The sequence below is a fragment of the Mobula hypostoma genome, chromosome 10 (genome assembly GCF_963921235.1).
Source record: "Mobula hypostoma chromosome 10, sMobHyp1.1, whole genome shotgun sequence".
NCBI lineage: Eukaryota > Metazoa > Chordata > Chondrichthyes > Myliobatiformes > Myliobatidae > Mobula > Mobula hypostoma.
The window spans coordinates 97,412,244-97,427,588 of record NC_086106.1 but is presented as its reverse complement, the minus strand read 5'-3'; the positions used below and the strand labels follow the sequence as shown (position 1 = coordinate 97,427,588).

Here is a 15,345-nt window from a genome sequence, read left to right as displayed (position 1 = left end):
TTCATTTTTCACTTTATGCAGTGTTTTTAAATTTTTCATCAACTTCTGTTCATTACTTTCAGCATAGAAATTTAAAAGTTTGCCCTTCTGTTTCTTCAGGTTGTCGATGAAGGTCGGTCCAACACCATACTCTTCTGTCAACTGCTTCACATTTATACTGCTGTCTAGTTTTCTCAACAACCGGACTTTCTGTGTTATAGATAAACATTAATGCTTCCCCTTTTTCTTTTACTATTACCCACAGGTGTAACTACAGGTCTTTTTGACATTTTCAACAGTATCTGCACAGTACAGAGCAGAGAGTAAGCACAAAACTCATGGTAATCCCCGTGATTAATGCACGAAGCTCTGGCTATGATGAATACAAAAACAAGTAGGTGTCATTATGGCCCCACTTGGGGTGTGTTAGGTAACTACTCAGAGTAATATATGGTGCACAAAGACCCACATCACCTGGGAACCTTCCCAGCACCTTATGGAATTTTTCATTTATGGCAGTGGTCCCCAACCTCTGGGCCGCAGACCGACACCGATCCGTGAAGCATGCAGTGGTGCAGCGGTAGCTGGAACGCACCCAGCACATCGGCAATCGCCCCTGATCTGGGCCGACATTAACGTGCCGGGCGGCACCAAATTAATTAGCTTGTTTATTTCAGCTTTTTTCTTAAAGATGTGCTGGGTGCACTCTGGATACCACTGCACCACTGCATGCTTCGCGGATTGGTATCAGTCCATGGCCCGGAGGTTGGGGACCACTGATTTATGGCATCAAATAATTTGGATTTGGGAGATCTTTGGATTTTGGATTTTCGGCTAAAGGGTAACCTGTACTAACTTTCTGGATAGAAGTCAAAGGATCAAAAATCAAAAGTAAGGCTTTGATGCCTTATAGCTTATATGCATGGAAAAAGATACAGTTGAAATATTGGGCAAAGGAATAGGCAGAGCTTTTGGAGGTGGAGAGACTGCTGCCAACCCCAGAAAGTACTTTCTTTACTTAGTTGTTTCTTACACTGGTTAAGTTGCAGGTGGACTATATGGTACCTTGATGCTGCGTGGTGCTCACACTTATCCACTGCTTTCATTCTACTTCCGTAGAGGTTTGCACAGATTCAGCAAGTCATTGAAAACTTTAACAAACTTTTATAAATGCACAGTGGAGAATATGAATCACAGGTATGGAAATGCCAATGCTCAAGGATGGAAAACCCTACAAAAAGTGGTGCAAAAAGCCCAGTCCATTGCAGGAGAGCCTTCCCCACCATGGAGCACATGTACAAGAATCACTGCCACAAGAAAATAGCATCCATCATCAAGGACCCCCATCACCCAGGCCGTGCTCTCTTCTTGCTGCTACCATCTGGAAAAAGGTACACAAGCTTTAAGTAATACATGATCAGGTTCAGGAACAGTTATTACCCTTCAACTTCAGGCTCCTGAACCAGTATAGATAACTTCACTCACCTCAATGATGAACTGATTCTACAACCTATGGACTCACTTCCAAGCACTCTACAGCTCATGTTTTTGGTATTATTTATTTATTTGTTTGTTTATTATTATGATTATTAATCTTTTGTATCTGCACAATTTGTCTTCTTTTGCACATTGCTTGTTTGTCAGTCTTTCTATGCAGCTTTTCATTGATTCTACTGTATTTCGTTGTTCTGCTGTGAATGCATGCAAGAAAATGAATCTCTGGTAATATATGATGGCATATACATACTTCGATAATAAATTTATTTTGAACTTTCAGCTTTGTACCATCCCTTAGTTCATTCCACGCTTCAGATCAGGAAGCAGGAAGCTGAAGATCTGGCAAAGCTGAACTAACCAAAGATGCAGAGATAAGCGCCTGGTCCGATAGGAACCTATCCTGAAAATCACATTTCTCCATCAACTGATGCCATGTCCTAGGAAAATAATCCATACCAACAGCTGGATGAACTTAGGATCATTCGTGAGGCAGAGGCAGAAATAAACAGGAGTTACAGGGAGATATGTACCCCTAAAAGTCAGGAGGCAGGTAGCTGGGTGACTGTCAGGAGAGGGAAGGGGAATAGACAGAATGAGCAGAGCACCCCTGTGGCTGTTCCCATCAATAATAAGTATACCATTTTGGATACTGTTGTTGGGGACGACCTACCAGGGACAAGTTGCAGAAGTTGCGTCTCTGGCACCGAGACTGGACCCTCAGCTCAGTAGGGAAGGAGGGAAAAGAGGAGAGCAGTAGTGATAGGGGATTCGATAGGTAGGGGGACAGATAAGAGGTTCTGTGGGAGAGATCAAGAATAGCGGATGGTCTGTTGCCTCCCTGGTGCCAGGGTCCACAATATCTCAGATTGAGTTCTCAGCATTCTCAAGAGGGAGGGTGAGCAGCCAGATGTCGTGGTCCGTGTAGGGACCAATGACGTGGGTAGGAAGAAGGAGGAGGTCCTGCAAAGAGAATTTAGGGAGTTAGGTGCAAAGTTGAAGGACAGGACCTCCAGGGTTGTAGTCTCAGGATTGCTACCCGTGCCACGTGCTAGTGAGGCTAGAAATAGGAAGATAATGCAGCTAAAGACGTGGCTAAGGAGTTGGTGCGGGAGGGAGGGCTTCATCTTTCTGGACAACTGGGCCTTCTTCCAGGGAAGGTGGGACCTGTTCTGACAGGACGGGTTGCACCTGAACTGGAGGGGGACTAACATCCCAGCGGGAAGGTTTGCTAGTGCTGCTCCAGGGGGTTTAAACTAGATTCGCAGGGTGAGGGGAACCAGAGTGTGAGAGCAGATAGTGAGGTGGAGGAGGATAAAGGTCATGCGAGAACTGCAAGTATAGTACATGGAGTAAAGCCAGATCTAACATATAAATAGGTTTTGAGAAAAGAGAAGCAGAATAAAGGATGTAAAGATGGTAAGGTAGAAGTGTGTGTACTTCAATGCAAGAAACATCAGGAACAAAAGTGATGAACTGAGAGCTTGGATACATACGTGGAATTATGATGAAGTGGCCATTACAGAGACTTGGTTGCCACCAGGGTAGGAATGGATTCTCAATATTCCTGGATTTCAGTGCTTTAAAAGGGATGGGAGGGGGAGAGGAGGAGGGGTGGCATTACTGGTCAGGGATACTATTACAGCTACAGAAAGGGTGGGTAATGTAGCAGGATCCTCTTTTGAGTCAGTATGGGTGGAAGTCAGGAACAGGAAGGGAGCAGTTACTCTATTGGGAGTATTCTATAGGCCCCCTGCTAGCAGCAGAGATACCAAGGAGCAGATTGGGAGGCAGATTTTGGAAAGGTGCAAAAATAACACGGATGTTATCATGGGTGACTTTAACTTCCCTAATATTGATTGGCACCTGATTAGTTCCAAGGGTTTAGATGGGGCAGAGTTTGTTAAGTGTGTCCAGGACGGATTCCTGTCACAGTATGTTGACAGACCAACTAGGGGGAACGCCATATGAGATCTAGTATTAGGTAACGAAACCGGGTCAGGTCACAGATCTCTCAGTGGGTGAACATCTGGGGAACAGTGACCACTCCTCCCTGGCCTTTAACATTATCATCAAAAAGGATAGAATCAGAAAGGACAGGAAAATTTTTAAATGGGGAAGGGCAAATTATGAGGCTATAAGGCTAGAATTTGCGGGTGTGAATTGGGATGATGTTTTTGCAGGGAAATGTACTATGGACATGTGGTTGATGTTTAGGGATCTCTTGCAGGATGTTAGGGATAAATTTGTCCCGGTGAGGAAGATAAACAATGGTAGGGTGAAGGAACCATTGGTGACAAGTGAGGTGGAGAATCTAGTCAGGTGGAAGAAGGCAGCTTACATCAGGTTAAGGAAGCAAGGAACAGATGGGTCTATTGAGGAATATAGGGAAGCAAGAAAGGAGCTTAAGAAGGGGCTGAGGAGAACAAGAAGGGGGCATGAGAAGGCCTTGGCGAGTACAGTGAAGGAAAACCCCAAGGCATTCTTCAATTATGTGAAGAACAAAAGGATGACAGGAGTGAAGATAGGACCGATTAGAGATAAAGATGGGAAGATGTGCCTGGAGGCTGTGGAAGTGAGCAAGGTCCTCAATGAATACTTCTCTTCGGTATTCACTAATGAGAGGGAACTTGATGATAGTGAGGACAATATGAGTGAGGCTGATGTTCTGGAGCATGTTGATATTAAGGGAGAGGAAGTGTTGGAGTTGTTAAAATACATTAGGATGGATAAGTCCCCGGGGCCTGATGGAATATTCCCAAGGCTGCTCCATGAGGCGAGGGAAGAGTTTGCTGAGCTTCTGGCTAGGATCTTTATGTCCTTGTTGTCCATGGGAATGGTACCGGAGGATTGAGGGAGGAGAGTGTTGTCCCCTTGTTCAAAAAAGGTAGTAGGAATAATCCGGGTAATTATAGACCAGTGAGCCTTATGTCTGTGGTGGGAAAGCTGTTGGAAAAGATTCTTAGAGATAGGAACTATGGGCATTTAGAGAATCATGGTCTTATCAGGGACAGTCAGCATGGCTTTGTGACGGGCAGATCGTGTCTAACAAGCCTGATAGAGTTCTTTGAGGAGGTGACCGGGCATATGGATGAGGGTAGTGCAGTGGATGTGATCTACATGTATTTTAGTAAGGCATTTGACAAGGTTCCACACAGTAGGCTTATTCAGAAAGTCAGAAGGCATGGGATCCAGGGAGGTTTGGCCAGGTGGATTAAGAATTGGCTAGCCTGCAGAAAGCAGAGGGTCATGGTGGAGGGAGTACATTCAGACTGGAGGGTTGTGACTAGTGGTGTCCCACAAGGATCTGTTCTGGGACCTCTACTTTTCATGATTTTTATTAATGACCAGGATGTGGGGGTAGAAGGGTGAGTTGGCAAGTTTGCAGACGACACAAAGGTTGGTGATGTTGTGGATAGTGTAGAAGATTGTTGAAGATTGCAGAGAGACATTGATAAGATGCAGAAGTGGGCTGAGAAGTGGCAGATGGAGTTCAACCCAGAGAAGTGTGAGGTGGTACACTTTGGAAGGACAAACTCCAAGGCAGACTACAAAGTAAATGGCAGGATACTTGGAAGTGTGGAGGAGCAGAGGGATCTGGGAGTACATGTCCACAGATCCCTGAAAGTTGCCTCACAGGTGGATAGGGTAGTTAAGAAAGCTTATGGAATTTTAGCTTTCATAAGTCGAGGGATAGAGTCTAAGAGTTGCGGGGTAATGATGCAGCTATATAAAACTCTGGTTGGGCCACACTTGGAGTACTGTGTCCAGTTCTGGTCACCTCACTATAGGAAGGATGTGGAAGTATTGGAAAGGGTACAGAGGAGATTTACCAGGATGCTGCCTGGTTTAGAGAGTATGCATTATGATCAGAGATTAAAGGAGCTAGGGCTTTACTCCCTGGAGAGAAGGAGGCTAAGAGGAGACATGATAAAGGTCTACAAGATATTAGAAGGAATAGATAGAGTGGACAGCCAGCACCTCTTCCCTAGGGCACCACTGCTCAATACAAGAGCACATGGCTTTAACGTGAGGGGTGGGAAGTTCAAGGGGGATATTAGAGGAAGGTTTTTCACTCAGAGAGTGGTTGGTGCGTGGAATGTACTGCCTGAGTCAGTGGTGGAGGCAGATACAATAGTGAAATTTAAGAGACTACTAGACAGGTATATGGAGGAGCTTAAGGTCGGGGGTTATGTGGGAGGTATTGTGGGCCGAAGGGCCTGTACTGTTCTGTACTGTTCTATGTTCTATAACAGAGCAAGTGTTACTTTTTTATATATAGAGTCAGCTGACTATTAAGTGTTATGCCCCTAATATAAACTTTGGACTCCTAAACAAGTAAAGGGAAGCAGTTGTCATTTAAGCTGATCTGACACCTTAACTCTCTTCTCTGTCCTCAAAATCATCCACAGAAACCTAAAGAAGACAACTAAAGATCAGCTAAGTCTGAACAAGGACCTCAATAGAGAACGCAGATCAGTGCCGTCTTACCCTGAAACCTTACATCTTAATGATAAGGAAAATCTTGCTTGTGGTCAGGTCACAGGCTTGTAAATACAAACAATCGAGGAACTCCATGCCAATTATCAAGCATTCATTAATATTAAACACCATTTGATCCTCTCCACAATCCTGTCAACTTTCCCTCAGGATCTACCATTCACCTACACATTAGGAGCAATTTAGTAATCTATCACACACACGTATTTCTATAATGTAGGAGCACCAAGAACACGAAGGAAAACCATTCAGTTATGCAGGGAACTACCAAATTCCACAAAGGCAACAGCAGAACTCAGGATTGAATCTGGATCACTCAAGCTGTAAAGCAACAGCTCTGCTTGTTGCCCTTCCGTGCCACTCAGTTATCCTGATTTCCTCAACATTGTCAGCATTGCTCCAGCAGCTGCTCATATTTCCTAACTGAAGGAGTCTGGTGGAAACAACAAATGTCAAACAGTTAATAGAAAGGATTGACACCATTCCTCGCAATCTCTTGAGCCGACCTCTCATATTAGACCCCAGTAACGTCAATAGTTAATTTTGTTATTTTCTTTACCAGACTGATTTTCAATCATTTTTACTGATTACTAATACTGAGACATGCACTAAAATATACAGGACAGAAATTCTAAATCCGAATACTGTACTTCAAATTAATTTTTTTTAGTGTGTCGCACCAGACAGTCAGCCATTCTTGACTGGCGCGTGGTGTCAGGGTTGGTCTCCTTTCAGATTAACCGGGTCACGATATGAACAGTCCTGACTCGACCCTTTGTTTTTATGAGGCCAAGTGGCTAGCTTGACGCTCAACCCAGCATGTATGGAAAGCGTGCTTGGGGGTGGCCCAACTTGGTTTGAACTCGGAAGCCTTCGCTCTGGAGTCCAGCACTGATGTCACTGCACCACCATTCAAATTAATGGGAACAAAATATAGTGAAATGCAAACTGAAGATAAATAGGTAAAGGGCAGTGTGATTTACCAAATAACCAGATTAGAGAGATAGATCACGACCAGGCTCCATGTGATAACTTCTCTATTCTTCTTTGAGTAATGCGTGGGATGTTTTACCGCTATGTGGAAATGAGAACCACAATCAGCATATCTATAAGTACATTTCTTTCTCAGTATTGCACTGGAGGGAGGGACAGCAGATGTTTTGTTCTAATCCAGTCCATAGAGAAGGACTTGAACCCACAACCTTCTGATTCAATGGCGGGAGTGCTACCCACTGAACCATGACTTTGTAGATGAGCCAAATAACATTACTCATCCAAACCATCTTATGATGTGATGCCATATTTTCCTATGCAACAATCACAACACTGCAGAAGGTAATTTATCTAAAACTATAAGAATTGGTGGTTTGCATTTATTGAACTTCCCTGTTTATGAAACTTTGTTTTCTCCTGATCATATGAAAGAAAGTGATAGAATGGCCAATTGCATAATGATACTTTTAAAATAAAATAATTTGTTCTGTTAAATTAATTAATGTATTGAGCTTTGTTTTAACAGAGCAATTTCATGTAGAAAGTTCATCAATAATATTGATTTCATTCAATTTATTTGTGTGGAAGATTAGGCTCACTGATTTGCTGTAGGCAGAATAACTGAGGATATAAGTGATCTATTAAGCACTCATTAAAGGTCAACATTGGAGGGCACCAACAAAAGGTACTTTTTCTTTAAAAAGAGATGTCCCTTAATGGGAAAAGGAAAGGAGCAGAAACATTGCTCCTGGTTCTGCGTTGACCCTGAGTGCCACAAGTAGCTGCCTTTCTGCAGCACCTGTCCTGTCTTATTGCCTCCCCATCACGTTCCTTAGAGACAGGAGGTGAGTGTGCTTCTTCAACCACACCTTGCTCCTTATCCCTGAAAGTAACCTGCAACTGCTGGTGATGAAACAATGACCTGATATCCCTCTTCCATAAATAAAACAAGGCAAGAGTGAGACACAATGAGTAGTGACAGCTCACCCATACAGCTTCCTGGCTTGGGAGAGAACACCCTCTTAGAGTCTGATAACTGTTCAAAAGACGATTCCTAGCCGATGATATATTGCCGACACAATACAAGAAGTCGTACTTTCAAATAATAATAACACTCCCTGAAGGTGAACATTTCACAACTTTTGCACTCTTGGATGTATCTATTTCTCATCAAGTGCAACATCAAATAGTGCAAATGTTTTTTTATTAAGTGATTCATCCTGTCTCCCACAGACTTACACAAATAATCTATAGTGGCTAAATGATAGTACATGGGGGTGTATGCATAATAAGGCTTGAGTGATGCCAGGTCTTAATAAATGAGGGTATTACACTGGTGTAAGTGACTCATGAGATCCTACAACACAAATATGACATTTTTAATTCACCACTTCCAAGCAAAGTCGTGACACTGGCATTTTTGACAGATTATATATTCCCCTGATTTTCTCCCTCTGCCTTTTCTTGGGACGTATTTCCTATGGAGCCCAGCTGGTCATTTCTCAGGTGTGGTATGAGCACCAATGGGTACTTCAAAAGGCAGAATCTGTTCAGAAATGTTCGCTTTTCGCCGTGTTCCCCACTGAAATCCTCAATTATTAAATGGCTGGCTAACATAAAAAAAGGAGCCAAAAATAATCCAACTCCACAGAGAGAGCATTTGACTGGATCAATTTTTTTTTTAAGTGCTGACAGCGGACATCCAAAATAAAAACAGAAAGTGCTGGAAGCACTCAACAATTCAGGCAGCATCTGCTGAAAGTGAGAAAGTCCAATGTCTAGAAGGTGTCACACAAATCTGACATCGTAATAAATTGCTGTCAGCAACACTATGTAAAGTACCTGACTTCCACTATGTTTCTCTGCACAACACAAGTACATTTCTATAAAAAACAAAATTTAAATGAGAAATGAAGAGGAACAATATGGATCACTGAGAATGATTTTCTACACAATTAAATAGTACCATATCGGAATTCCAAACACAAACCTGGATGCTACTTTTGAAAACCTCTGTGCACTCCCGTAGAGACAGAATCTCAATGAAACCTGCTTCTGTATTAGGTCTCAAGCAAATAATTGGACGCTAAATCATTTGCGACCCTGTAAGTCAATTTATCAACTTTCCTTTGGGACTGTTCTTCCTCAGGCATGATGGTAAGCCATTTTTCAAGCTTAGCATTTTTCACACCATATCCTTCATCACTCTCGGAACCCATCCAATAGTTAAAACCCATTGGATATTTTAAGACCCATCAATATATTAAGACCCAGTCTTAACATATCTGATCACAGTTAAACTCCTGCCTCCTTTTCAGCTTAACAAATCCTGGCAAATAGTTAATAGCCCAATCCCTTTACTTAGGATCTGAACACTTGGGCCTTCCTTTAACTTGGACCTCTCTCCTCACAGCACTACCTGCCCCTCACTTCCCCTCCAGCCAGTACCCCTCACCAGTTCCAGGCTGATTCCAATGACAATGCTATTCTTCCTTTGTGAGCATAGACAATAGATGGTGGCAACAATTTATCAATGTCGGACAGCATCTTCTCCAAGCTTGGTATACCTCCTATCATTCACAGAATGTCCCTGAGGCAGTCTCTGCAATTCAATCAATAACAGAAACCTTTTAGCTGATTATGACTTTCCATTTCTTCCTCCTTGGTGATTAATTAAAATTGTAGTTACAAACTATACCTAGAGTGGTTAATAGAACATGCTTAATCTTGAAACGGTATCTAAAATTTACAAAAGTGCTGTGAAAATCTTCGGTCAGTGATAAAGAATACACATAGTAATCTCTGAAACAGAAATTTAGAACACTGCTTTTATGACGTATGTATATTGTAATACCGTATATAAACTTTCACATAGCACCGAAGGTCTATTTTTAAGCCATTTTATAGATACTCTACCATCACCCTCAAAGCATCATTCTAATTTTCCTTTCTCCCTTTAAGTTCTACAAAGTAATCACAAAAGGTTCACAAAGTAGTCACCAGATTGCAGTATTCTGATGTGACATATCTCACATTTGCAGTATTTGAGGAACTTCAGCTATTCTTACTTAATAGGTTGTTATATAGTATAGTAAGGAATCACATTTTTATAATAGCAGCATTGTTTTCATCCAATAAATAAAACTGATTTTCAAAACATTGGTCCAGGATTCCCCAGACAGAAATGTTTCAAATTCAAGCAATCACATCACTTGATATTTATTAATTCATGACTCACAAGAGGTTTTGCAGATGCTGGATACTTTAAGGGAATAGTGCAGCAGTCTGCGCGGTGGTATTACAGCATGCATTGGAGCTTGAAGTTTAATTCCAGCATCCTCTGTAAGGTGTCAGTACATCCCTCCTGTGGAATGCATGGGTTTACTCTGGGTGCTCCAGTTCCCTCCCATAATCCAAAGACGTACCATCTGGTAGGTTAATTGGTTATTGTATACTGTCCCATGATTAGACTAGGGTTCAATCGGGGCTGGGCAGCTCACTGGGTCAGAAGGGCCTACTCCACTCCGTACTCCACACTGGGCTGAGAAGTGGCAGATGGATTTCAACCCAGATAAGTGTGAGGTAGTTCATTTTGGTAGGTCAAATATGATGGAAGAATATAGTATTAATGGTAAGACTCTTGGCAGTGTGGAGGATCAGAGGGATCTTGGGGTCCGAGTCCATAGGACGCACAAAGCAGCAACGCAGGTTGTCTCTGTGGTTAAGAAGGTATATGGTGCATTGGCCTTCATCAATCGTGGAACTGAATTTAGGAGCCGAGAGGTAATGTTGCAGCTATATAGGACCCTAGTCAGACCCCACTTGTGCTCAGTTCTGTTCGCCTCGCAACAGGAAGGATGTGGAAGCCATAGAAAGGGTGCAGAGGAGATTTACAAGGATGTTGCCTGGATTGGGAAGCATGCCTTATGAAAACAGGTTGAGTGAACTTGGCCTTTTCTCCTTGGAGCGATGGAGGATGAGAGGTGCATAAGATGATGAGAGGCATTGATCATGTGGGTAGTCATAGGCTTTTTCCCAGGGCTAAAATGGCTGCCACAACTGGGCACAGGTTTAAGGTGCTTGGGAGTAGGTACAGAGGAGATGTCAGGGGTACGTTTTTTACTCAGAGAGTGGTGAGTGCGTGGAATGGGCTGCCATACATTAGGCGGATACAATAGGGTCTTCTAAGAGACTTTTGGATAGGTACATGGAGCTTAGAAAAATAGAGGGCCATGGGTAAGCCTAGGTAATTTCTAAGGTAAGGACATGTTCAGTATAACTTTGTGTGCTGAAGAGTCTGTATTGTGCTATAGGTTTTCTATGTTTCTATGATTTCATTTATGAATACTTCTTCAATGTATCAACAGAATGGTTACGTTCTGTTCCTTCTTTAGAAATTTTCCAGTATATTGCCATTAAAAATAGTGAATCTGTAGACTTCAGACTGAAGTCCATTCTCTCATTTATCAATGCACTGGTGAGTTATATTCCTTAGCGATAATTCATCCTTGAGCAGCTGAGAAAACTGTGGTGCACTATGGAAAGCCCACTTTGTTAGTCAACCATTCTTCCTCTGAAACCACTACGAATGATGATATCCACAGGATTTTCCCCCCCATGAGCCATTCTCCACAAATATCATCAGATTTTTAAAAAAAGCAAAGGAGAGTCGAACAATGGATGTCTTATATTGTGTTCAGAGTTCAAATAAATTATTATCGAAGTACATATATGTCACCATATACTACCTTGAGATTAATTGTCTTACGTGTATTCACAGTAGAACAGAAGTATAATAGAAACAATGAAAAACTACACACAAAGACTGACAACCATCGTGCAAAAGACACAATCTATGCAAATAATAATAATAACAAATACACAAGTAAATAAATAATTTTGAGAACATGAGTTGCAGAATGCTTGAAAGTGAGTCGATAGGTTGTGCTGTAGGTTGTGGAATCAGTCCAGCATTCAGGTGAGTGAAGTTATTTGTGTTGGGCTGAGAAACAAAGTGTGTGACAATTGTCGGGTAATGTACAAATGCCTTGGGCCCAGAGATGAAAATACAAGCACTAGAATGCACAACATGAAAAATGCTTGAAGGCAGTCTTGGATTTAAGTCAAGCCCCAAGTCTCAGGCAAGAGCAAATGAATAATTCTCAGAAGAAGTGCTCTTACCTTATTCACTAGCAGCTGTTCCGCACCATGCTTCAGAGGCCTGCCAGTATCATGACAGAAACCATAGTCTTTAGTACTTGTACTGCTCTCATGGATTCTTGTCATCTCCAATCTACTTGCATCATTAGCTGAAAAAGGAAAAACACTATATATAATACAAAATGTCAGGGAGTGACCAACTACAACCTTTGTTGCCCAGCAACCCTGGTTTAACTCTGGTTAGTTCACTGGAGGTGGAAAGATAATTAACCACAATTGTGTCTGATAAAGCTTGACTAATTATCTGATGAATAGTTTCTTCTTGTGACACTATGGGCATACTATGTGAGTCACACATGCTGAGTAAGTATAAACTGCCACTTGGTGTCATTCATTTATATATAGTCACAGATGTTTGTGAAGGCAATCCAAATTCAAATTCAGAAGAACAAAAACAAGAAATGCTAGAAGTAACTCCTGATGAAGGGTCTTGACCCGAAAAATTGACTGTTTACTCTTTTCCATAGATGCTGCTTGGCCTGCTGAGCATTTTTCGTGTGTTGTTCAAAAGAGCCTTCTCATTTCCTTTACAAGTGTGTGTAGGGGAGCACTTTGGTTCCAGTGATCATAACACCATTAGTTTCAACTTGATCATGGACAAGGATAGATCTGGTCCAAGGGTTGAGGTTCTGAACTGGAAGAAGGCCAAATTTGAAGAAATGAAAAAGGATCTAAAAAGCGTGGATTGGGACAGGTTGTTCTCTGGCAAGGATGTGATCGGTAAGTGGGAAGCCTTCAAAGGAGAAATTTTGAGAGTACAGAGCTTGTATGTTCCTGTCAGGATTAAAGGCGAAGTGAATAGGAATCTTGGTTCTCAAGGGATATTGCAACTCTGATAAAGAAGGAGAGAGGGTTGTATGACATGTATAGGAAACAGGGAGTAAATAAGGTGCTTGAGGAGCATAAAAAGTGCAAGAAAATACTTAAGAAGGAAATCAGGAGGGCTAAAAGAAGACATGAGGTTGCCTTGGCAGTCAAAGTGAAGGATAATCCAAAGAGCTTTTACAGGTATATTAAGAGTAAAAGGATAAAATTGGTCCTCTTGAAGATCAGAGTGGTCGGCTATGTGTGGAACCAAAAGAAATGGGGGAGATCTTAAGTGGGTTTTTTGCATCTGTATTTACTAAGGAAACTGGCATGAAGTCTATGGAATTAAGGGAAACAAGTAGTGAGATCATGGAAACTGTACAGAGTGAAAAGGAGGAGGTGCTTGCTATCTTGAGGCAAATTAAAGTGGATAAATCCCCAGGCCCTGACAGGGTATTCCCTTGGACCTTGAAGGAGACTAGTGTTGAAATTGCAGGGGTCCTAGCAGAAATATTTAAAACGTTGGTGTCTACGGATGAGGTGCCAGCGGATTGGAGAATGGCTCATGTTGTTCCGTTGTTTAAAAAAGGATCGAAAAGTAATCCGGGAAATTATAGGCTGGTAAGTTTGATGTTGGTAGTGGGTAAGTTATTGGAGGAAGCACTAAGAGACAGAATCTACAAGCATTTGGACGGACAGGGACTTATTAGGGAGAGTCAACATGGCTTTCTGCGTGGTAGGTCATGTTTGACCAATCTATTGGAGTTTTTCAAGGAGGTTACCAGGAAAGTGGATGAAGGGAAGGCAGTGGAAGTTGTCTACATGGACTTCAGTAAGGCCTTTGATAAGGTTCCGCATGGGAGGTTAGTTAGAAAAAATCAGTCACATATACATGGTATACATGGAGAGGTGGTAAATTGGATTAGATATTGGCTCAATGGAAGAAGCCAAAGAGTGGTAGTAGAGAATTGCTTCTCTGAGTGGAGGCCTGTGACTAGTGGTGTGCCACAGGGATCAGTGCTGGGTCCATTGATATTTGTCATCTATATCAATGATCTGGATGATAATGTGGTAAATTGGATCAGCAAGTTTGCTGGTGATACAAAGATTGGAGGAGTAGTAGACAGTGAGGAAGGTTTTCAGAGCCTGCAGAGGGACTTGGACCTGCTGGAAAAATGGGCTGAAAAATGGCAGATGGAGTTTAATACAGACAAGTGTGAGGTATTGCACTTTGGAAGGACAAACCAAGGTAGAACATACAGGGTAAATGTTAAGGCACTGAGGAGTGCAGTAGAACAGAGGGATATGGGAATACAGATACAAAATTCCCTAAAAGTGGCGTCACAGATAGATAGGGTCGTAAAGAAAGCTTTTGGTACATTGGCCTTTATTAATCAAAGTATTGAGTATAAGAGCTGGAATGTTATGATGAGGTTGTATGGGGCATTGGTGAGGCCGAATCTGGAGTATTGTGTTCAGTTTTTGGTCACCAAATTACAGGAAGGATATTAATAAGGTTGAAAGAGTGCAGAGAAGGTTTACAAGGATATTGCCGGGACTTGAGAAACTCATTTATCAGAGAAAGGTTGAATAGGTTAGGACTTTATTCCCTGGAGCATAGAAGAATGAGGGGAGATTTGATAGAGGCATATAAAATTATGATGGGTATAGGTAGAGTGAATGCAAGCAGTCTTTTTCCACTGAGGCAAGAGGAGAAAAAAAACAGAGGACATGGGTTAAGGGTGAGGGGGGAAAAGTTTAATGGGAACATTAGTGGGGGCTTCTTCACACAGAGAGTGGTGGAAGTATGGAATGAGTTGCCAGACGAGGTGGTAAATGTGGGTTCTTTTTTAGCATTTAAGATTAAATTGGACAGATACATGGATGGGAGGTGTATGGAGGGATATGGTTCGTGTGCAGGTCAGTGGGACTAGGCAGAAAATAGTTTGGCACAGCCAAGAAGGGCCAAAAGGCCTGTTTCTGTGCTGTAGTTTTTCTATGGTTTTCTATAATACTTCAAAAACCCAATATTCCACATGCGTTTATGTCTGTTGTAGAAATGTTAAATAATCACCCATTACAGATGATTTTGAACCACTTTCCACTCCAGCTATATACCATTAGACTGAAGCTTGTGACTAGCAATAGTTAGCAGAATGAGATGGCCATATCATTGGCAAGTATGATTATAAAACATACATTGGAAAGGTGCTATGTTGACCTGAAAGAATTTGGACCAAGTGTAATTGGATCCAAATTGAAATACAATATCTCCATCCGAAACAAAGCCTGCCTTAACGACGTTTATTCCAACTGAAGGACATTCTTCAACCTTCCTTAAATCAAAGACCA

General features: G+C 42.0%; 1 protein-coding gene and 1 long non-coding RNA gene across 2 annotated transcripts in view; one reads left to right on the top strand and one right to left on the bottom strand.

The window, feature by feature from the left end:
* Positions 1-15,345, top strand: part of LOC134353066 (uncharacterized) — a 129,868-nt gene that overhangs the window by 61,842 nt on the left and 52,681 nt on the right. The window lies entirely within an intron of this gene.
* Positions 1-15,345, bottom strand: part of LOC134353064 (rho guanine nucleotide exchange factor 9) — a 314,061-nt gene that overhangs the window by 249,073 nt on the left and 49,643 nt on the right. Inside the window, exon 5 of the mRNA XM_063060922.1 lies at positions 12,148-12,275. Within this exon, the coding sequence (XP_062916992.1) occupies positions 12,148-12,275 (128 nt within the window). The remainder of the gene's footprint in view (positions 1-12,147; positions 12,276-15,345) is intronic.